This window comes from Furipterus horrens, unplaced genomic scaffold, assembly GCF_987537825.1.
Source record: "Furipterus horrens unplaced genomic scaffold, mFurHor1.1.pri manual_scaffold_4, whole genome shotgun sequence".
Taxonomy (NCBI): Eukaryota; Metazoa; Chordata; class Mammalia; order Chiroptera; family Furipteridae; genus Furipterus; species Furipterus horrens.
In genome coordinates, this window is record NW_028327174.1 from 77,564,736 (window position 1) to 77,588,416 (window position 23,681).

The 23,681-nt window shown below is 32.9% G+C and overlaps 1 protein-coding gene across 2 annotated transcripts in view; it reads left to right on the forward strand.

Annotated features, from left to right (window-relative positions):
• Window positions 1–23,681, forward strand: part of PTPRQ (protein tyrosine phosphatase receptor type Q) — a 198,413-nt gene that overhangs the window by 72,964 nt on the left and 101,768 nt on the right. For both annotated transcript variants that reach the window (XM_090273667.1, XM_090273668.1), the window contains exons 23-25: window positions 426–577; window positions 4,034–4,175; window positions 5,709–5,978. In XM_090273667.1, the coding sequence (XP_090129793.1) occupies window positions 426–577; window positions 4,034–4,175; window positions 5,709–5,978 (564 nt within the window). The remainder of the gene's footprint in view (window positions 1–425; window positions 578–4,033; window positions 4,176–5,708; window positions 5,979–23,681) is intronic.

Genomic DNA, 23,681 nt, shown 5'->3' on the forward strand with positions numbered 1-23,681 from the left:
GAACTAAGTGTTCTGTATAAAGCTACTTTGGGCCCTGGCTGGTGGATTGAGTGCTGGCCTGTGAACCCAAAGGTCAGCAGTTCAATTCCTAGTCACGACACATGCCTCGGTTGTGGGCCAGGCCCCCAGTTGGTGGCGTGTGAGAGGCAACCAGTCAATGTATCTCTCACATGTGGATGCTCATTTCCCTCTCTTTCTTCCTCCCTCTCTCTAAAAATAAATGAAATCTTAAAAAATAAATAAAGCTACTTTGGAACTACTGAGTTCCAGTACAAAAAAACATAATTACTTATGTTCTTTATTTCTGAAATTAAAATATGATCCTTTTATAAATCTTTCTTAACTAGCATCTTCAAGAAGCTACAATCACAATACTTTTATGTTAAAAATTATGAATATAAGTTTTATAATGTGTTTTCCTACAGTGCCTTTAGCACCTCCTCAAAATTTGACTTTAATCAACTACACTTCAGACTCTGTATGGCTGACATGGAGCCCAAGTCCTGTCCCAGGCGGTATTGTTAAAGTATATAGTTTTAAAATTCATGAACATGAAACTGATACTATATTTTATAAGGTAGGTTGATTATGACAGTATACTTTTATTTCAAACATTCAGAAATTGAATTAAAACTTTTGACATGCAGAGGGGAAATGGACTGCTTGAAATTAAATAAGGACCACCTTCTAAGAAACCTTTTTTGTTTCCCACAATTTAAGGATGCTTGCAGAAAACACAGAAAACATAGAAGACATTTGCTAGATATGGAAGCTGTAGAGTTTGTAGAATGATTTAGTTAGCATTTCTAACCTCTACATATCTATATTTTAAGAAATAATTGCACAATTTTGTGAATGTTGGAAAGTATATAGTAAATTTTTTTAGATTAAAACCTGTTATTTATCTTAAATGTAATATATTTCTATTTGTTGTTAAAAGAAGTACCGACTTGATGGTTTTAAACTTTTCAGAAGTATTTTTACTGGACTTCTGGTAATCTTCCCTGAGAACATATAATCCCACACTAACTGGCCTAGTTTTTAAAACTTTTGATTTACTTAATATTTTTCTATTACAGTTATCCCACTTTTTCCCCCATTGCTCCCTGCTGCGCAGCCCACTCCTTCTTCCACTTAGATTAAGTGGTCTTTTAAGATATATCATTATCTTTTACTCTTAACACTATTTAGTTTGCAATACTAAATACTCTTTCCCTCCTCTATTTTTAGGTTTCAGAATCAATGAAAAATACCTAAAGAACTGACATAACAAAAGGCCTTAAATATATTTCTATGATTTCTAACATTTAATTGCCAAAATATGATATATTACATAACATTTATTTAAGGAAGTATTCTTACTTTTTTCCAAAGGCAAGTTGAAGCACTGGAATGCTCTTACTTAATTATAGCAAGAAGAGTAAAAATATCTGCAATAAACATTGTTCCCAATAAAAACATTGGGAGCATTTCAATTTATTACTGATGGTAAATCATTTTTACAGCATATGCAGCTTGCAAAGTGAATAATAAACATCAAAGGCTGTGATTAAGGTTATTTAATAAGAAACAATAATTTTCTTTCTGGAAATCAAGGTATTGCTTCAATATCTGAAAGACTGAGTAGAATTTGAGTTATATTTATTACTTCATAAATGTGGAATCTCTTTCCTGAAAGTGTAAAATTATATTAATGACACTAAGTCTCCAGCCCTCTAATAACTATTCCTGGTCTAATCAAAATATGTTCCTACTTCTTATTTGCTTTGTCTGTATGAGTCACTGGGGAATAGATATCAAAATAAAAAAGAGAATCATTTTCTTACTGTTACCACGTTCATAGGATAATTGTGGATGTGTATCAACATGGATGTCTATGGATGATCTTTTCTCCTCAGAACAATGATCTCTAGCACTGGCGCCATTGGCATAGTGGTAAATTGAGAGCTCTGGCATCAAATTTTACCTGGTTCATCCCTGCCTTTAAGACTTACTGTGCTGCATTAGACAAACTGCTTAATTTCTTATGACTCAGTTTCTTCAAGTGAAAAATGGGAGTTATAAAGATGCATACCTTAAAAAATGAGGATTATAAGGGAAAAATCTTAAAAAAGCTTTTAGAACAGTTCCTGTCAGTTGATAAATTCATTTGCTACTGTTATTATACATAACTATAAAAAGAACAAAAAATCCATCCAGCAATGTAATAACACTAAGCATAAAATGACATTATGCTATTACATGAATATGAAAATGTCATATTCTAAGATTTTTAGACATTCTGTTTTCTCAATAAAAATACTACCATTAATATTCCACTAGCAACAAATATGTAATCTTTATACTATAAACTATTGACTATATCAGTTTTGGGGTGGAGTATGTAGTTTTTCTTTAAAATCTACTTTAGTTACTCTTTTTACATCTGGTTTCTCTTCCATTAATTTTCATTACTTTTTTTTTTCTTTCAAATTTCTTTAAATATACTCATGTGCCATCTTTTTTCTTTTTTAACATCTAGTTTACCTTATCTAGCTTCCTCCCTCTCTTTGGCTTTTTCTGCCAGTGTATCTTCCTATATTCCTTTCTATGTTTTCATCCACCACTATCCCACAACAGTGTCAGTTTCTATTATTTTTCATTCTAATTCTTTCAAATCTTATGTGGGTTTATGGGGGCAGAACAGTTCCAGAGCCACTCCAAATGTTTCTGCCATCCCAGTCAATCCCGTGTGGTTCCCATGGAGCTCAGTGAAATACAGGTTTGCAGATACCTCAGGTCACTGATAATACTGAAATTGTTTATTCAGTAAAAAAGTTGTTAAAATATGTTTGGAATACTCCTCACTTATGTCTCATTCTTACTACTATTCTTGTGTCAATCTGTTTACTCTCTACTCTCACACTTTCACTATAATCTCTTGAGTTCAGCCACTTCTCTGGGTACTAGCCCTTTCTAACCACAATCTAAATTCACCTGCATTGTGTTTGTTTCCTTCTCAGTAAGCAATTGATTGTAGATTTCTCTAATTAATATTAAAATTCCTTTGTGACAGGGACCATGTTTCATATATCTTTAAATATACTGGTTATCTAACAGTATGCTTTGTAAATAGTAACTGTGAAAAATGAAAGAGAATATCATAATATAATGAGTTCCTAGTATATGTCAAGGACTTGGAAGAGATTAATTTAAAATATGATTCTAACTGTAAGTATCCCAGGAGTTAGTAATTTTAATTTCTGCTGCTGAAATGTTTAATAAATAAGTAAAAGTGTTTTATATTTTTGGATCAGATATAATACAATATTATTAAAATTATACCACACAGGAAATGGTCTTCTCTTTACATAATGATTAATCTTAACTGCTTTCTTGGTTAGGATAATTATCTTTGAGTGAAGACTTCATACTTAATGGTAAAATTTTCTATAAGAAATGATATTTTTCCTTGGGCAAGTGTGCTATTTTCTTCCTTTCTGTTTTTCCTAAGATTGTGTCAAATAGGAAATTTAGGAATTGTATGGGAAAACTCATTTTTAAGCTTCCTAGGAGCAACGATTTTGTTTCATTCACTGCTGTGTTCCCAGTGCTCAGGATAATGACTAAACTTATTTATTTAGAATGTTACTGGGTATTTAAAATGAATTTAGATGAATTCAAGAAAAATCAAGTATCACTCACTACCTTGAAGTTGGATTTAAATTGGGGACTTTAATTTTGCAAGATTTAAAGAAAGTAATTAGTATATAATTCTAAGTGAGACTCTGGGAGGCAAAATGAAAACAAAATAATTTAGTTTTAAAAAATGGCAATAATGAGATTCTTTGTGGCTGAAAGAATGTCCAGTTCATCCTGTGTCGTCAGCTGAGCTATTCCTATGCCACCAAAAATATATATTTTATTTTAAATACCACACTTAAATCATAGATTAAACATAGAAGGCATACCTTTGTTGTGTTAAAATATGTCTTCCATTTACAAATAAGTTTTGATGATGCATTGTGACTAAGAGTCTTTTTCTGCTTTTCAGAATATTTCGGGTTTTCAAACGGAGGCCCAGCTTGTGGGACTGGAACCTGTCTGCACCTACTCCGTCAGCATATCTGCCTTCACCAAAGTGGGCAATGGCAACCAGTACAGTAACATGCTCAAGTTCACAACCCGAGAAGCAGGTTAGGCACACATTTTTAACACAAAATCTTCCTTTTCTCGGTGTATGTGATGAAGTATTACTTAGTCGTTCCCTCAAAGGGAAGTTGAATTTCAATGCTTTAAAGCTATGCTAGGTTTCATCTATTATCAAATATGTGCATTCATATGTATGTATTCACACATTTCTTTTTCTTTTTGAACTGAGGAACAAAGTAGGCTCTAGATAGCTGTGAAAATTACTTAATTCCAAGGACCAGAGATTTTAATTTCTGAATGGTTAAATAAAAGAAAATTTTCAATTTTAAGTGTTAGCATATCATCTGATTAGTTCATTGTTTTTAGCTTCCCAGAATCGGTGAAATCGATATTCACAAAATTCAGTTTTGTAAACTAACCTTAAGCAAGTTGTCAACTGTCTCTTGTTAACTTATTTATGAAAATATTGCTGTATGTTTTTGAAAATAAGGAAGCAAATAATTAATGATATTTAATTGCCAGGGCCCTGGATCAGTTGTGAAATTGTTTTTTTCTTTAATTTAAAATTCTGCTCATCCTATACTATTCTCTTTTAGTTCTGATGCCTTTATCTTCCAAAGGAGGAAGCATTTGTAAAGATGTAAATTTAGGCCAGGGGAGATAACTGTAGACAAGCCAAAATATACTCGAGTATTCTTTCAATTAGTATATGTATTACATATTGGGTCCTTCCACTATTTGTTTGCCATCCACGAATTGACTATATGATAGTTTTCTTTGCAGCATCCTCTTTTTACTGTAACAGAAATAGCTATGCCAACATTAGTGTCCATTAGATACTTTGACATTTCCATGGGAAGTAACCAGTCTCTCCAGTCTGCAATCACTTTTGGGGGTTGGGGTAATTATTGCTCTTTAACCAGGCCTACCAGATACAGTGTACCTCTGAGAGACTGGGTCACCTCCAAGTGAATTTAGGGAAGTTCTAGGAAAAACTGAGACTGAATTAAAAACTGGGACTGATTTAAATCTTTCCTCCAAATCTTTTTAAAAAGGTACTAAGGAATCAGGTCTTCATGATTCTTCCATCTAAGTATATGTAAAAGCAACCCCCCTAAACTGATTATATGTTTGCTAGTACTATTAGACCCAGATATGCCATATCAGGGAGGCACCTACATCTTGGTTTTGCACGAAAGGTTTCCACAATAATGTGTTGCTAATCCTTCTCTTTTCTGAATAAGAGATAATGAGAGTAGGTTTCAATTGCTGCCTAAACTTGAAGCCATACAGTTGCTTCAGAGGATTTAAGGTTGTGATTGCTGCTTTCGTGTAAGAAAATACTAAGTGAATGGTTTAGTATTGTAAGGATGAATATGATAGCAAAAAAGTGGGCCATCTTCCATTTAATTCAGCCTTTTTAAAGAAGTTTTTGAGCACAAATTGAACTGTTGAAATGTTAAATTTTTATTCTGTGTGTCTACTACTAAACATGATTTTTTTCTAGCAATCACATAATTAAATAATTCATCTACCACACATGTATAACTTTTAACTTTAGGCATTTATCTCTTAAGTTCCAGATGTTGTAGAGAACGTACAGTGTGTGGCAACTAGCTGGCAGTCTGTATTAGTGAAGTGGGATCCACCCAAAAAGGCAAATGGAATAATTACACGTTATCTGATAACAGTTGAAAGAAATTCCACTCAAGTTTCTCCCCAAGATCACATGCATACTTTCATGAAACTTCTTGCCAATACCTCATATGTCTTTAAAATAAGAGCTTCAACCTCAGCTGGTGAAGGCGATGAAAGTACATGCAATGTCAGCACTCTACCGGAAACAGGTAACTAATCTGAAAGAGGTAATTTACTTGAAAGAGATAACTAATCTGAAACTCTGGGTTGTGTCCAACATTTGTCAGTGTCTCTTGCAATCTTTATAGCATATTTATCTAAAGATATGAAAGAGATATTTAAATATGTAAAACATACTTTTTTAATCCTATGTGTTAACAGAGTACCACGTGTGTTGTACACTGACCTCTCTTTACAACGCTGGGAGTTTGAAAGGGGGAAAAAAGAGAGAAAATCTGCTTTATGGTGTTTCCACAAATATCTGTTTTTTGCAATCCAGGCTCCAAACTTACTGAATTATGATCTATCATCATTTAAAATAGGGAATGAACATGTAAACTTTCGGCGTTCCTTCTCTTTTTCTTAATTGATTTTATGGAATTTTCGATGCTTCTCTGAATTCCTTGGCTGCACGGTCAGACTCACTTCCATGTATTTCCTTCTCGATATGCCAGGCTTTGTCTTTTATATCACTTGAATAAAACTATCCAAGTCACTAAGCCCCGCTCTACGAAGAGCACTCTCATGCTCCCTAACAGTGGTCCGTTCTGTGTCATTATCTCCTTCATCCTCCACGGTCTCCAACGTCAAACCGCTCAAATAAATGAAAACCTGATTCCTTCCTGGTAACATCGCTTACCTGGAGGTCCTCCCTGTTGGAGACTGTGGGTATTGGAATAATTAGTCACCTCGGGGGCATCCAGATCTCCCATCTTAGAACCATCTTTTAGCCCTTCCCTACCTCCTTTTTTAATGCAATCAGCATCTCACAGTTTTACTTCACTTTTCTACCCTTTTGTCGATAAACCGCAGAACTTCCGGACACGGGTGCCTTCTCCCCGATTTCTGCATCCCGATCAGCATTCTTTCCTTCTCAGGCTTCCAGGGCAAGGTCTCTTCAGACCTCAGTATTCTCTGTTCCGCTGGAATGGACGCCTTTCAGCAACACACCTCTCTCGATCCTCAGATCTCAAACCATGTAATTGTGAGTCATCTTCCAAGAGATTCCCAACTCTAAGAGGACCCTTCTGTTTGTTTTCACCAGATCCTCCTGGCTGACAAATAGTGCTAGGAAAAAAACTGAAATTGTTCTACCTTGTTCAGCTCTCCATTCCCTTCTCCAAGTCTCCCAGCTGTTCCACAATCTTCTATACATCCCTTGTTCACACTCCATCAGTTTTCTGTAGGAAAATTCTGCTCTTTGTCTGATCATAGTTTATTCCTACTTTTATCCATATTTGATGTTATCATTGATTTTATTAATAATATCAAGGATATTGATTTGCCCTCTTTCAAATTTTACCCCTATCTTTGTTTATACTCTCCAGATATTCTCTCTCAGTGATGACATTGCCTTCCTCTGTTCAGGAATCTCGCTGCTCAGTTTTGTTTCAATCTCAGGTCTCTTCCAGAAGATTACTTCATCAATTTAATCTACTTCCTTCTGCATTTCATTCATTTTCCCCTCTCTTGTACATACATGCACTCCTCTCTCCTCTCTCTCTCTCTCACACACACACAAACACACACACACACCACACTTAGAGCATTTCAAGTGAGGACCAAGTTGGTATATCAACCCCAAACATACTCAAAATGATACTCAAGTTGCATAAATATGAATTCTCCTTCTCTTTCTTACTTTTCTATACTTGTTCTTTATAATCAGCTGGATACCACACCTCATTTATTTATGTGATTTTTTTTTCTCATATCTCTCCTATGTATAATTAGATCTTATCACAGGTTGTGGTATGGCTCTGCAGTTCTTCCCTTCTCCAACTTGACCATCCCCATTTTATAACAGACTCTGTTGCTGCTTGTAACGATACCTGAAAATGTCCTTATCACCTATACTCATCCAGACTACCCACCTACTTTGACTAAATTGGCTCCAGTATATAATTTAGAGCATTTCTGTGTTGACAGTTAAGTTTATTATCTGAAGGATAAGAATTAGATGTATCAGATTTGGGTATCTGAAGCACAGAGATGATAATGAAAGGCCCAGAACACTCCCAGTGTTTTACTCATTCTCATTGTCTCCAAAATACATCACAGAATTCATCACCAGTTAGAATCTGGCTTCTGTCTAGCTTCCCGTCCTTATGTCCCTCTGCCAAATCTCTTCATTATAGCTGATGCCTCTAGCCAAACGTCATTTGCTCAGCACATTAAATTTCATGTATTTCATTCCAAAACATTTATAAAGTACTGCTATGAAGTAATTGTTGTTTAGATTCTCTTTTTAAAACATACTCAACATTTTTTCCCCATCAGATTGCATTGCTTCTTATAGCTGTATGGTCCTTCTCCCTGTGTATGTCACACAAAATTGAATTGACTCTTAAAAGCCCAGGTTAAATGTATTTTTTTTTTAAAGTCTTCAATGATATGTAAAACTTTAAGTATATAGATTCCTGGACTTCACCCCAAACTCACTGAATCATAGCCTCAAAAATTAAAGCCCAAGAATCTGTACTTTTAAGCATCTCTCCAGGTGCTCTGATGCTCTGTACATTTGGGGAAGTACTGGAATAGATTAGCCAGGAACTTGGATGGCAGGTGACATGTAGCAGCAAGGGCAGTGTCAGAGAAGTCCAGAAAGGGCTGACAGGTGTTTCCCCAGTGGGTGGGCAGCCAATCATCGCTGTTCGCAGTCTGGCAGAAGAAATTGTGTTCAAATCCAGGCAGGTGGTCTGCATCAGGGTGGTCTAACACCAGGTAAAGTGGTCTTGATCATTGGACAGGAGCTGAGTTTTAGAAAGCCGAGGGAAAAAAAGATAGGACAATAATTTGAAACTCATCTATCATGAGAGTTTCAGGGCTCTGAAAACAAAGTGGATGAGTTGTTATTACTGAGTCCACTGGAACTCAAGGCGACTGCTTAGCCACAGGAATGAAACAGAAGTTCAATTGGTAGAACTAAGTTACGTAATCCAAGTACAATATGCCCTTGATGTAGAGACACCTGAACTTAAGGTTCAGGTTTTTTTAAAAAAATCCTTTAATTAAAGATTTGAATTGGATCTTAACTCAGGATTAAAAGACCCATGAACGGAGGTTGTAGGAATTCTAAATCAATTAATTTGCCAGATAGTAGACATATTGTACAATGTACTATGTCATCTCTTATTATTAAAGACAAATTGTTCTCAGAATTTGGACTTCTGACCCTCTGCATCAGAATGTGCTTCTCTAGGACCTACTCCAGGCCTATGGAATCAGAAGTTGGAAATAAGGACTCACAGATCTTCACTGTAAGCCCTTTGCCTGTGGGGACTGTGTCTTACTTGCCTCTGTTTACTCACAGCTCCTAGCAGAGAGTCTCGGGCATTATAAAGCACTCAAATGTTTATAAAAGAAAGAAATGAGTTTTTTTTTAATGAAATGCAGAATTTTTCACAAAGGTTTTACTCCATTGCAATATATTATCTTCAAATAACCATGAGGCAAAATTATATTTTCTCCCAGGCAAATATAAATGCTTGTTTTTTAATTAAGGAGAGTCATTCATATGAAACATGAGTATTAATTGCTGCTTCAAAAGTATTTTAGTATTTTTTTCATCTTTAAGTTTTGGGTCTAGTTTGCAATTATATTTATGATTAAAATACTTATTAGGGAAATGAGTTGCTTTCATTTGGATTCACATGAATTGTTTGTTGGTGAGATGTAAGAACTGGAGACTCTGTTCAGAATGGAAACAGTTTTTTAGCTGTTGCAAACTTGTAATTTATGGTGTTCTAAGATTAGTCACAGTGTATAGTCAGCTCTGAGTCACACTGACTCTGTGCTTATTTTGACATAAAGTGAAATCAAATTTGACTTACTTTCTCACTGCCTAGTGTCTGACCTTAACATTCCTTCCAGGGATTATTGGATATTTTTCTTAGTGTAAGCTTGGTTATATCTGGGCACAGTTAAACATGCATCAGATGATTGAATTTATGAGGAGATTAGTGTTCTGTATCTAAACTGGTTCCATTATCACAGTCAAACATGTTGGAATAGGGAAAATATAGATGAAGGCCCCCAAACTTGGTACTTTCAACAGCATTTTGTATCAAAATATATCATATGTACCAATAAAAATATTATAGCAAGTTCATATGTCTGTAAGATTTAACTTTTAGAATCTCAAAGTAGTTCAAAATGCATGAATTGATCCACATTATTTTCAAATCTTAGTAAATGCTGTGATCTAATACTGAGTTTTAAAAACTTTTTTTTTTTCCTGGAAGATAACTTTCAAGTTTTGATTTATTCAAAGCTCTTCCAAGTTCAGTAGTTTAGAATCAAAAGAGAAATATAAGCTATATCCTTCAAATGCCCAAAATTTAATTGAGGGAAAGTGAAATATACAGTTTAGTTTTTAGGAGTATTCTTTTCAGTATTAATTTCTTTACTAGCTTTTTGTCAAATAGGAGATATCAGGTACCTGTAGGGACCCAATGGAACTCCACTGAGCTTGCATTTATAATATATTAATGGTACATTATTTTTTTAAAAAATGAAAAAGCTAATAAAGCCTTTTGTTATCCTAAAAAAAGTGTATTTGTTATGTGCTTTATTTGGATCCCTATTCTGTGAACCTCTCTGAGCAGTGCAGAGATTACTGGGCAAACAGTGATAATGACTAAATCTGATCTCCATTTACCAGCTTCAAAAACAATTATGTCATTTATAAGAATTCATACCATTCTTAAGTACCATTTAATAGATTGAGTGTACATGGTAAAAGCATTTTTCTCAGGGTTGCAAATTATTGCACTAATTTAGAAGGTGACTTTTTCCTTTGTCTGCCTCCCCTGACATTGCTTTCCTTACCCATCTTCTCAGTTGAGATGAGAAGTCAAACATGCAGGAGACTTGAATGATCCTATTTGTTCTTGAGCCAGTGAATTGACACATTCTACTCACCAGTCAGTAATTGCTGGAAGCACAAAAGCCAAGAGAATTGCCTGTCACAGATCAGAGAGAAATAGCTATTAGGACTACTACTCTAGTTGAAATTCAGGTGTTCTACAAAGTATCGTTCATACAGACTTTCTTTTAATGAAATGAATTTTTAATGGACTTTATTGGGGTGACATTGGTTAATAAAGTTACGTAGGTTTCATGTGTACTATTCCATAAGGTATCATCTGTACACTGCACTGTGTGCTCACCACCCCAAGTCAAGTCTCCTTCCATCACTATTCATCCCCCCTTTACTGTCTGCTAACTCTCCCACCCCTTTCCCTCTGCTAATCATCATACTGTTGTCTGTGTCTATAAGGTTATTTTTTCCTTTGCTTAATCCCTTCGACCTTTTCACCCAGATCCCAGCAAACCAACTTAATTTTTAAATATAATAGTTTTCTTGAGAATGAACATCAGATGAGAAGTATCTTTTATGCTTATAGTGTGGTGAACATTTGTCACTATATACTTACTTCATGCTTACTGTGGGCAGGCTCTATGTTTGGGGTTCAAGTCCCAAGTTTGAGTCCTGAATGGCATTGTTTATATCTGCTGTGCATGACCAAATAACTCCACCATTACTGTAAAGATATATTCAATAAATATAAACAATGAAATAAAAACCTATTAAATATGTTAGTTGTGTAGATTAGAGTTTGAATCAAATAGGAATTTAGGAGAAATAGATTTTATTGAAGACCATAATTACATGAAATAAGAATTGGATGTTGCCTTTTGGTAGCTTCAGAATTGCTTTATAGGTGAAACAGACTCAGTAACCTAATTGGAAGATAATGATATGGTCTTGAATCTTGAATTTAATAGGCAAGGAACTATGTTTAGATTGTCTGATATAATAAAATAGCCATGTATTCTAAATCTTCTTTTTGTTGTTCTTCAATATGCTATGAGAAAATGTCAATTATGCCGTCAAAGAACATTCTTATTTTTTGTTTGAGCACTTTTAGATGGTGGGGGTTAGAGAGATATGGAGATTATGGGTATGCTAATACACTTATAGTAAACCACCCTGTGGCACCATCCCTATTTATGAAAATAGTGAGATTAATAGAGGGTAGTAGATAGGAATCCCAAGATACAGCAAGAGAGAACACTGGAATAAAGGAATGTAATACACAGGGTCAGGCTGAGATGAAAGTCTAACTAGAGCAGTGTGTATTATATTGGAAAGAGTGTAGGATGGGAGGTTGAATAACTAAGTGGGCGTTTCTCTACTCTTAGTTTTATGTAACTGCAGCAGAAGTTTGAACATAATATTATGGAAAATTGGAATTCTGCTAAATTTAGAGTAAGAAACAACATAAATAACTCTAAAATTAGTGATTCTTTCTTGGCCATTTTCCTAAAACACTGTAGTAATCTCTTTAGAAGGAGAAGGGTTTGTTCATTGCATTTTTACTGAGCCTCTCAGTAAAAGTGACAGAAGAATAAATTCCACAGTCATCTCAATGACCCACAAGTTTCCTTTCAACTCAGCATTCTCTTCCCTGGCTATATATATATATATATATATATATATATATATATATATATATATCCTCATTTTGCTTTTGAAATTTATCCCCAAATGCTATCTCTTCCAAGAGGATCTGACTTACATATGATTGAACTTCCTTCCAGCTGGAATTTCCTGTCCCTTTTTCCTGCTCTACTTTTCCATATATGTGTCATTGTTTACAGATCTGTACTTACCACAATACTCACCACGTACACACTCTTAGATAGGGATTTTTCTTTGTGTAGTTCACACTTATTTCCAGTACCTAGAAATGTGTCTGGTATATAATGATGCTCAATAAATATATTATGAAACTATCAATCAATCAATCAATCAATCAATCAATAAACAGGCCTAGAAGAGTGATAGGCACCACGTGCATACTTTGGGTGCCTTAAGTAGAAACTTTCAGCCATAAAATTAGTTTTAGACAACTACATGGTAACATATCTAAGAAGGGCATGATCTCTGGGGTACTTTTTAAACTAAACATTTTATTTTGGGATAGTTGTAAACTGACATGCAGTTATAAGGAATAATTCAAAGAAATTCTGTATTCTTTTTATTCAGTTTCTTCCAATGGTAATCTCTTGTAAGCTATAGTACAATTTCATAAACACAATGTTTATATAGATGCAATCAAAATAGAGAACAGTCTCATGAAAATAATTCCTCGTGTTGCCTTTTTATGGCCACGCACAATTCACGCCCATTCTCCTTGCATCTCCCCTTATCTTAACCCTCATACAACCACTAATTTGTTCTCTATCTTCCATAATTTTGTCATTTCAAGAGTGTTATATAAAAATAGTCACAAGAATGTAAAGTACAGCATAGGGAATATAGTTAATAATATTGTAATACCTATGTATGGTGCTAGGTGGGTACGTGAAATATCAGGGGGAACACTTTGTAAAGCACATGATTGTTACTGTGCTGTACACCTGAACAGAAAAGAAAATAATATTGAATGTAAACTGTTATTGAAAATAAAATGGAAAAAAATAATAAGAGGTACTTTAAACACTGTGGTTACTACTGAGAAGAGTATTTGAGAGAAATTAGGATTTTATAGTTTTGTATTGCTGGATTTTTTTGATAGCAAGTTTCTATGGTTTCCCAATTAAAACAAATTAGTAATTGGTAGATCTTGGCAGTTACACACAAGGCTGTGAGGCAGAGATTCTCCACCAACCAGGTTTTTCAACTCTCTCAACTTTAGTTTTCCCATGTACTCTCCCTCAAATAGAAATAATAGTACTTACCTTATATGAATCTTATAAGGTTTTATTTTTCCTCCTATGTTATGTAAATCCCTTTTTATACTAATTGACGTGCTCATGTGATTTTCTTTTTAAACTGTTAATAAGGTGAATTACACTGACTTATTTTATACTATTAAACAAGACTTTGGTCTCTGCAATCAACCACAGTTGATTGTGACGTACTTCTTTTTATATATTACTGATTTCTCTTTGCTAATATTTTGTTAAGTATTTTTACACCTATATTCATGAAGTATATTAGTCTGTGGTTCTGTCTTTGTCTAGTTTTGGTATCAGAGTAAAACTAGCTTCATAATATGAATCTATTAATTTCTGGAAGAGATTGTATGATTGGTGTTAATTTATTCTTCCTTAAACTTTTGACAGAGTTGCCCAGGACATGATCTGTGCCTAAATATCTTTTTGTGGAGTTTTAAAATTACGTTTAAGTGCTCTCAGGATACAAAATTGGAGCTTAAAAGTGATATCAAACCAGTTTCAAAAAGTGATACTTCTAAATAATCTATTTGTCAGAAAGTAAGTCTTGCCTTGGCCAGGTGACTCAGTTGGTTGTAGTGTCATCCCATGCTCCAAAAGGCTGTGGGTTCAATTCTCCAGTCAGAGTGCATACAGGAGGTAACCAATTGATGTTTCTCTCTCTCTCTCTCTCTCTCTCTCTCTAATCAATAAACATATCCTTGGGTGAGGATTTTTAAAAAAGGAAGTCTCAAGAGAAATAAAGAAACATAGTAAACTAAACTGTATTAAATTGATATTAAATGAAAATAGAGTATATCAAAATATGTGGAATATCATTAATGTAATAGAGGGAAATTTATAGCACTCAATGCATACATTAGAAAAGAAGAAATACCCCAGATCAATAATTTTTCCCCACTCCTCCACTAGAATTTAGAAAAATAAAAGGAAGATAAGACCAAAACATGCTGAAAATAATAAAAAGAACAGAAATCAATTAAATTGAAAACAGAAAAGCAGTAGGAAAAATCAGTGAAACAAAGATCTGGTTCTTGAAAAGGTGAAATTGACAAACCTCTAGCAAGCCTGGCAAATAATAAAAGAGAAAAGACATAAATTACCAATATTTGGGAATGAAACCTCTACAGACACTGCAAACACCAAGAGAATAATAAGGGAATAAAACAACTTTACATACATAAATTTTAAATATAGCTTAGATGAAACGAACTCATTCTTCAGAAAGCAGAACTACCACCGCTTACCTAATATAAAATGGGTACTTTGACTAGCCCTGTAACTGTTAAGGTCATTAAATTTGTAATGGGTTCCTTTGATACTCTTCTGGTAGGTAAAGGGAGGTCACCTCTCTGTTACTGCCCTCTGGAGGTAGAAATCGAAGTTCTCTACTCAGCATGGGAACAAGGGCTGCCCAGTACACCACCACTCAGGGAACCTTCTGGCTCTGGCCTCATTACTGCTCTGCTGTTCTCCATTGATATGACGGAGAGGCCTCGTTACAGCTAGAAAGGCTGGAAGTCCTGGCTCGCCATTTTGTCTTCTCTGACCTCACCCTGTCAAGGGTTGTAGGGGTGCTTCATTACTTCCTAGTGAGGGCAGAAGACTAGGTTCCCCACTTGACCTTAGTTGTCATGGGATCAGTTTTTCTCTATGGCACTGGGGAAGAGCTGTTATTGGCTAAAAAGTGTTCTATCTTGCTAGGCTTTACTGATTTCTTATTTTGTTGTTGCTGTTTTTGCTGGAAAGAGAGGCTTTTGTTGGGGCTTTTGGGGGCTGAGCTGGTTGGCATTTTCAGATTGCTGGTTTCTGGGGTGTATGATTCCAAAGGAAAGCTCAGGGAATTCATCGTTGTGTTGTTTCTCAGATTTCAGGTTCCTTTGTTGATCTGCCTTCTTCTTATCACCATTCAGAGTCTTCTTGTATTTGTTTCATAGTTAATGTCCACAGTTTGAGTTGTACTTCATGGGAGGAATAGGGAGAATACATCTACTTCTTTTTCAAAGAAGTCCAGTCATGGACTGTCTGTGTGTGGAATCGTTTAATCCATATATTTAATATCACATCATTAATGCGTTAATGAGGGACTAGTGGAAAGAATATTATGGAACAAGTTTACTTCTTGTGCTTTTAAAATTTAGAATTATGTAATTTTAGATCTTCAGTGGATCTCAGTGACAATGTCATTGTCGTTAATTTTACATACATGAAAAATGAAGCAAAGAGGTTAGGTGTCCGCTAAGTGTAATATAACTAATTATTAACATAACTCTTACTAATTTAGAACTCTTCCTGCTATATTATGATGCCTCCATTACCATAGAAATCCAACAAATCGGTTGTGTTCATTGGAATTATAATAGTTTTCTTCCATTATTTTACAAAATCTAAATAGAATCATTAAGTGTGGGAAATTCAGGTCCATTATCCAAATTCCTTGTTAATTTGTGCAGATATATTTATGATATAAGCATATATATACTTTTAACCAAATCTGGATTTAGAATTCAGAAAAACTAAATTTCTGTTATCAAATATGTGCTTAACTGATAATATTAAAATACTATTAGTTAACATGATAAGATCTGTAAAATACTGAAGCAAAATACATTCTGGGAAGTTTTTAAAGGTATTAAATAGATCTCACGTTTTCTGTCCTGGATCAGTTCCAAAGGTGTAATGTGTGCTATTATGAAATTTTCTTAGGTATCAACTTTCAAATTATACATTTAAAAGTTCTTTTAAATATAATTCCTTTTGTTAAAAAAATGAATTTGAGTTACTCTGCATAATTCTTCTCGACCCCTCTGATGCTCTAATACCTTTCATTAAGTGGGCTCCAGGCATCGACTCTTTTCTTCATCCCAGCGCCAGCTCCAGCCAGCTGTTCTTCAAGCAGCGTTTTTATTAACTTATTTAGGAATTGGGGCATATCTTATTACCCTACTTTCCATTCCTGTCGTATGCAGCTGTAGCTGATACTTTTCATAACAGCCCTTACATATCAACCTCCTCCTCTATTTCACCCCATTTTTTGTATTCTCTGTTACTTCCCTTTTTAAGTAAATTAAGCATGTGTGGATGCAAAACCCTTTTCTCTTTCTTCCTTCCTCTTTCTTTCTTTCTTTTTTTTTGTTCTCTTTCTCTCTCTTTCTTAATTCATTCTTTCTTTCTTGTAATAATATTACTTGCCAGCTTCAGGAATTGACTGTTGTGTCTATGAGATTATAAACTTCAAGAGAAAATGTTTACTAATGGTATTAAAAACTCTCCAATGAATGTAGAATAAATGAATTTTAGTGATAGCAAAATTTTATTAATAATATTACATTGATTTAACGCAGTTTAAAAATCAATGCAATATAAATATAAAGAAAGGATTTGACTAAAAGGTTGTACACATTATTGTTAACCTTAAAGCAGTGGATTTCAAATATTGTAAGTTTCATGATATACAAAAAAAGATTTTGGTGAAGGAACTATTTTATAAATATACATGCATAAATAGTAGACACCATGCAATTAAACACTTCCAAAATTCAAATAAAGAAGTAACATTTCTTAGTACCTTAATATCATTATTGTAACTTGAATTTTCACAAACTATTTATTAACTGCAACCTTGAAAACAGTTATTTATTCTGTGCCTGTGTACCTTATTATGAAAAATATTACTTTAAAACAAGTTGCAATGTTGGAAAAATAATAAACATTATTCAGTATAGAACATAAGAATGAAATCTATGCCAATTAAAGGATATATTAGAAATCAGTAGCCCAATTTTCTAAAGTCTGTTACTAATCAAATTAGCCTATATTAATACATTTTTAAAACCATTTTGTTTGTAATTTTAAAAATGCAACTACATTACTATTTGTTATGTGTGAAAGTTCTAACATTTTTAAGTTTAGACTTGAAAATTTTAATTTAAGATGTTATTACAGAGAAATAGTTAATTCCAAAATACATGCTCCCTAAAAGCTGGGTAGGATGCTATTCTCAGAAGTACTAACTTCACCTGCAGGTTAAACAATTACCGAAAGGTAGTTGAAAGTAGTTGACATACTTGGACTAACCTGTAAGTCTTCATTTCTAGTATGAATATATGAGAAATACAAAAAATCTCATGATTGTTTTTTACCATTAGCTAGAAAGTATTACTGTGTAGTATTTTAAAATTCTACATACATATAATATATTACTTATTTTGAATATTGCTATATTTTTATAGGCCAGCTTTTTATGTGTTATGATTTTTAACTATCTTTTACTTATGAGAAATTATTCTTGTGCAGTGAAATACACGGAACTTAAGTGTACAAATCGGTGAGTTTGTACAAATGCATACACCTAACCACTGCCCAACAACACGTAGACCATTTCCATCTTCCACACGATGTTCCCTTGGATATTCAGTCTCCAAGGCAACCACTGTCCTGGTTTCAATCAACATAGATTAGGATCAGTTTTTCTTGAGTTACATGTATTCTTTTATGTCTGGTCTATTTCTTTCAACATAATTGTGAAATTCATGTTGTTGAGGGTTTCAGTAATTCATTCTTTTTTATTGTTGTCATTTTCCATCATATGAATATTCTATTATTTGTGTCTGTTTTCTTTTTATTGTTCCATAATAAATGTCATGAATAAAACTGCTATAGGTATTTTGTATAAATCTTGTGTGTGTGTGTGTGTGTGTGTGTGTAATTGCTGGGACATAGTCTAGATGCATCTTAAACTGTTGAAGAAACTGACAGTTTTCTAAAGTGGTTGTGCAGTGTAAAATGCATATCCAATAGCAATGTATGAGACTCCTAATTGCTTCTCAGTTATCAGCAGAATTTCGTGTTATTTTTAATTTTAGGCATTTTAGTTGATGTAAAAGAATTTCAATCTTGTTGTAGGTTTAATTTTTATTTCAGTGATGATTAATGATATTAAATTCTTTAACATGGTTATTGACCATACATAGGCAGTTTTTGCCTTACATGATAGTGTGGGACCATACACTGTAAAGCTGAACCTGTGCAAAGCAATCTTCATAATCAATGGGGAAATTTATGATTATTCAATGATCTTCAAAGTGTTTTGTCAATACATTAAAATGTTTTTACTATCAGTTATACATATATAGAAATGAAAATTAATAAAGTGAATATTTACTACACTATAATTTAAAATATTACAAATATCAATAATTAAAGTGTTTGATTTTTTTGTAACAAAACTTATCAGAAGTGATTGCCTTATTACTCATATCATTTAGGTTACAATACAGAGAGAGCATCTTTTCTATGACTTGGCAAATTTTTATACGCCCTGTAAAGTTTGAATTAGCTTACAACATTTTATCCTTTGCACTTTCAATGTTATGAAATACAACATTATTACTTCATAATGTTCTCTAAGAGTTCTGTTAATGTGAAGTTTTTTATTGGCGTTACTTCTTCTAGGACATCATCTTTTTCATCACAACCACTTTTCTTATGTCTATAAAGTTTATTTTTACTAACTTCCTCTGGATGCACATCTAAAGTTTCTTAAATGGCAGCAATGTTGAAATTCCCGTGATTAGTTATTTGTTCTAAAACTCCACTTATGTTTGATTCAAATTTCACTTCCAGCATGTAGTGTTGCCATCTTTGTTGTTCAATATGTCACATGCATTTGCATATGTGACATATGCACATAGGGGACAAGGAGGCAACATAACTATATACACTTTGCTGAATGTGTATGAACTAAATTACATGTGCACAGTAACCAAACAATGATAGGCTTTAAAAGAAATGACATGATTGGTCACAAATTATAATGTACATCTGTTACTTAGGTAGCAATTTTGTGGAAAAAGAGATAGTAGTGAAGTTCATTTTATGCAAATACTTATAGTTAATATACAGGGGTAACAAATTTTAACCTTTGTTTTGGACAGACAGGTGTTATTTAATTAGACCTTAAATAGAAGTTCAACCATGTGGAATGTGGAAAGTGAGGGTTATTTTATCTTCCTTTGGGAAGTGTCTGTTCATATCTTAGATCTTTTTATTTTTTATTGAGTTGTTTTTCTTTTTAGTATTGAGTTATAGGTTTTTTATGCATTTGGGATTCAAGTACTTTATTAGATATATGTATAACAAATATTATCTTAGTCAATAACTTGACTTTCTATTTCCATAATGTAACTTTGGATGAGCACATGATTTAATTTTGCAGAAATCCAAATTAGCACTTTTAATTTTACATTAGTACATTTTGTGTCCTATCTAAGAAATATTGTCTACTTCAAAATCATAAAGATGTTTTCCTGTGTTTTAGTCTAGAAATTTATAGTTTTAGCTTTTACTTTTATATCCATGATTCATTTCTATTTTTTGTATGTATGTAGTATGAGGTATGATTTAAAGTTTTTTTCAAATGTATTCAATTTTTCCAGAACTATTTGTTTAAAGACTTTCCTTTTTTTTATTGAATTACCTAGGTAGCTTTGTCAAAAATCAGTTGATACTATGCACTTGAATCTGTTTCTGGAATCTATTCTATTCCATTGATTTATTTGCCTACTTTTATGACAGTACCATGCTTGTTGATCACTATAGCTTTATAAAATTTTTTTAAAATCAGGCAGTGTAAGTTCTAAAAATGTGTTAGTTTTCAAGATTATTTTGGCTATTTTGGTACTCTGCATTTCAATATAAATTTTATGATTTGAATCACCTTTCAAAAAAAAAACTGTGACATTTTCATTGGGATTGTATTGAATCTATACATGCATTTGGGGAGAATTGATATCTTAACAATAGCTTATCTGATATGTAAGCATGGTAGGTTACTCCATTTTTAAACTCAGATTTTCTTCATCAGTGGTTTATAATTTTCAGCAAATGAGTTTTTCATGTGTTTTGTTAAAATTATACCTAGAAGTTTAATTTTTTAATGTTCTTCTGAAAGGAATAATTTTAATTTTAGTTACCAGTTGTTTGATCTAGAATATAGAAATACAATTGAGTTTTGTATATTGACATTATATCCTATAACTGCTAAATTTACTTATTAGTCCTAAAAGGAATTTTTAAAAAATTATTCTTTAGAATTTGCTACATTAAAAATATTTCACCTGCAATTAAAGTAATTTTATCTCTGTCTTTCTAAACTCTATTACTTTTTGTCCTTATCTAATTTCATTGGCTAGGCTCTCTGATACTAAATTAAATACGTGCAGTAAAAGCAGACATCTTTGCATTGTTCCCGATCTTGAGAAGTATCAGTCCTTCACCATTTTATATGATGTTAGCTGTAGGATTTCTGTAGATGCCTGTGATCATATACTTTTTTCTTTTATTCTGTTACTATGGTAACTTACACAATTTATTTTTGAATGTTAAATGAAATTTATATTCCCAGGACAGACCAAACTTCATCAGATGCATTATCATTTTATACATGGCTGTGTAAGTGTTATGAATTTTATTAATTTTTCTAAAGAACCAACTTTTGAAGTTGTTAATGTTCTCTATTGTTCATCTGTTTTCCATTTCATTGACTCCTGATCTTTATTATTTCCTTTCTTCTAAATATTTTGGTTTTAATAAGCTTTCCTTTTTCTGTCTCCTTAGGCTATTTTTGTCTTTGATTTCTGTCTTTCTCAGTTTTATTGAGGTATAATTGACAAGTAAACACTGTGTACATTTAAGATGTACAAGTGATGTTTTGATATAGGTATATATTGTGAAATGATTCCCTCAGTCAAGCTAATTAACCTGCCCATCATCTCAGATATTTACCTTTTTGTGTGGTGAGAACATTTAAGAACGACTTCTTAGCAAATTTCAAGTATATAATACATCATTATTAACATAGTCACCATGCTGTGTATTAGCTATCCAGAACTTATTCATATAACTGAACGTTTGTACCCATTAACTAACATCCCACTATTTTCCCATCCCCAATTCCTGGCAACCACTGTTCTACTCTGTTGCTATGTGTTCCACTTTTTAAGATTAGACATGTGAGATTATGCATGCATCTTTCTATGTCTGGTTCATTTCACTTATCATAATTATTTTTAACCATTCTTTTCAAATATAATTATGTATACCTATAAATCTTTCTAATAATGATATATCACAAATTTTGATTTTTTGCTTTCAGATAAAAATATTTTCTAATTTCCTTTGCAATTTCTTGTTTGAGCTATAGTTATTTAAAAATATGTTTAATTTCTAAATATTGGGACTTTTCTAGTTACCAATTTAATTAGTTGCCATTATTTTCAGAGGACATATATATGTAAGACTTAATTTTTAAAAAATTGTTGTCATTTTATGTGGCTTCACATATCATTAACCTTACTGAATGTTCTTTCATGCATACTTGGAAATAATATATACTCTTCAGTTGTTGGCCATAATGTTCTTTTTATTAGTTCCATGTTGTTGGGATGCTTTGCAGATTTGTAACCTCATCACATTGTAGCCTAATTATTCTATCAATTATTGAGAAGAGAATGTTAAAATATTCAACAATGATTGTGGATTTGTCTATTTCTTCTTTCAGTTTGGCCAGCAGTTGGTTCATGTATTTAAAAGTCTTTTTTTATTAAACACATACATATTTTTGATGTTGTAACCTCATAACTTACCCTTTAATCATTACAAATTGTCTGTTTTATCTTTGGCAACATTCCTTATCTTAAAGATTCTTTTTTTCTGATATTAATATAGACACACACTCCTCAGTTTACTGTTTGCATTTTATATCTTTTTTATTCTTTCTTTTAAATTATTATGTCATGTTTAAACTGAGTCTGAGAGCAAAGTATGTCTCTTGTGGACAGCATTAGTTGGGTCTTTCATTTTTATCTTGTCAGCTAATCTCACCTTCTAAATGAAGCATTTAATCTTTTATATTTAGAGTCATTGCTAATTTTAATTCTACTGTTTGCTTTTGTTTTCTACTTGTCCTATCACTTTTTTAGTTCCTTTGTTCTGTCTTTTTTGCCCTTCTGTGGGTTAATTGAATAGTTTAGCTTTCTGTTTTAATCCTCTATTGGGTTTTTATCTATATTTCTCATTTTATTTTTTAATAATTGCTCAAGATTGCAATATGATTTCTTAGTTTATCATTCTGATTTAAAGTAATATTGTACAGATTCCCATAAAATATATAAACTTGCAAAAGTACAATTTCATATGTTTCCCCATATTTTGTGCTGTTGTCATACATTTGCCAATTTTATTTTTTAAATAATTTACATCTATGTAATGGTAAACCCCACAATTTATTGTATTATTTTTCTTACAGAGCCAGTAGACACTTTAACAAATGAAGAAAAGCACACATATTTTTGTATCTAATTACCATTTTTGGTGTTCTTCATTTATTCCAGTAGTTCTGAGCTGCATCTAGAGTCATGTCCCTTTCAGCTAAAGAATTAGACTTTCTTCCAGAGTCAGTACACTTGCATAAAATTCTTTAAGATATAAGTTATTTGAAAAATAGCTTTATTTTGCTTTATGTCTTGAAAAAATTTTCCCCTCTGGATGTAAAATTCTGGGTTGATAGTTCTCTACCCCTCTACCCCCAACATTTTGCACTTTAAATATATTATCCCTTTGTCTTCTAGTATTCATTGTGTCTGATGGGATCAGTTGCCATTTATATCATTAGTTTTTTTGTGTTATTAAGTCATTTTTTTTCTAGCAGTTTTAAGATTTTTTTAAAGTATATTTTATTATGTTGTTACAGTAGTTCCAAATTTTTTCCCTTTGCTCCCGTCTGCCCAGTATCCCCCTTCCCTCCAGCAATCCCACCCTGCTTAGTTCATGTCCATGGATCGTGCATAGAAGTTCTTTGGCTTCACCCTTTCCTATATTATTCTTAAGTTCCCCCTGTCTGTTTTGTACCAACTGATTATGCTTCTTAATCCCTCCACCATTTCCCC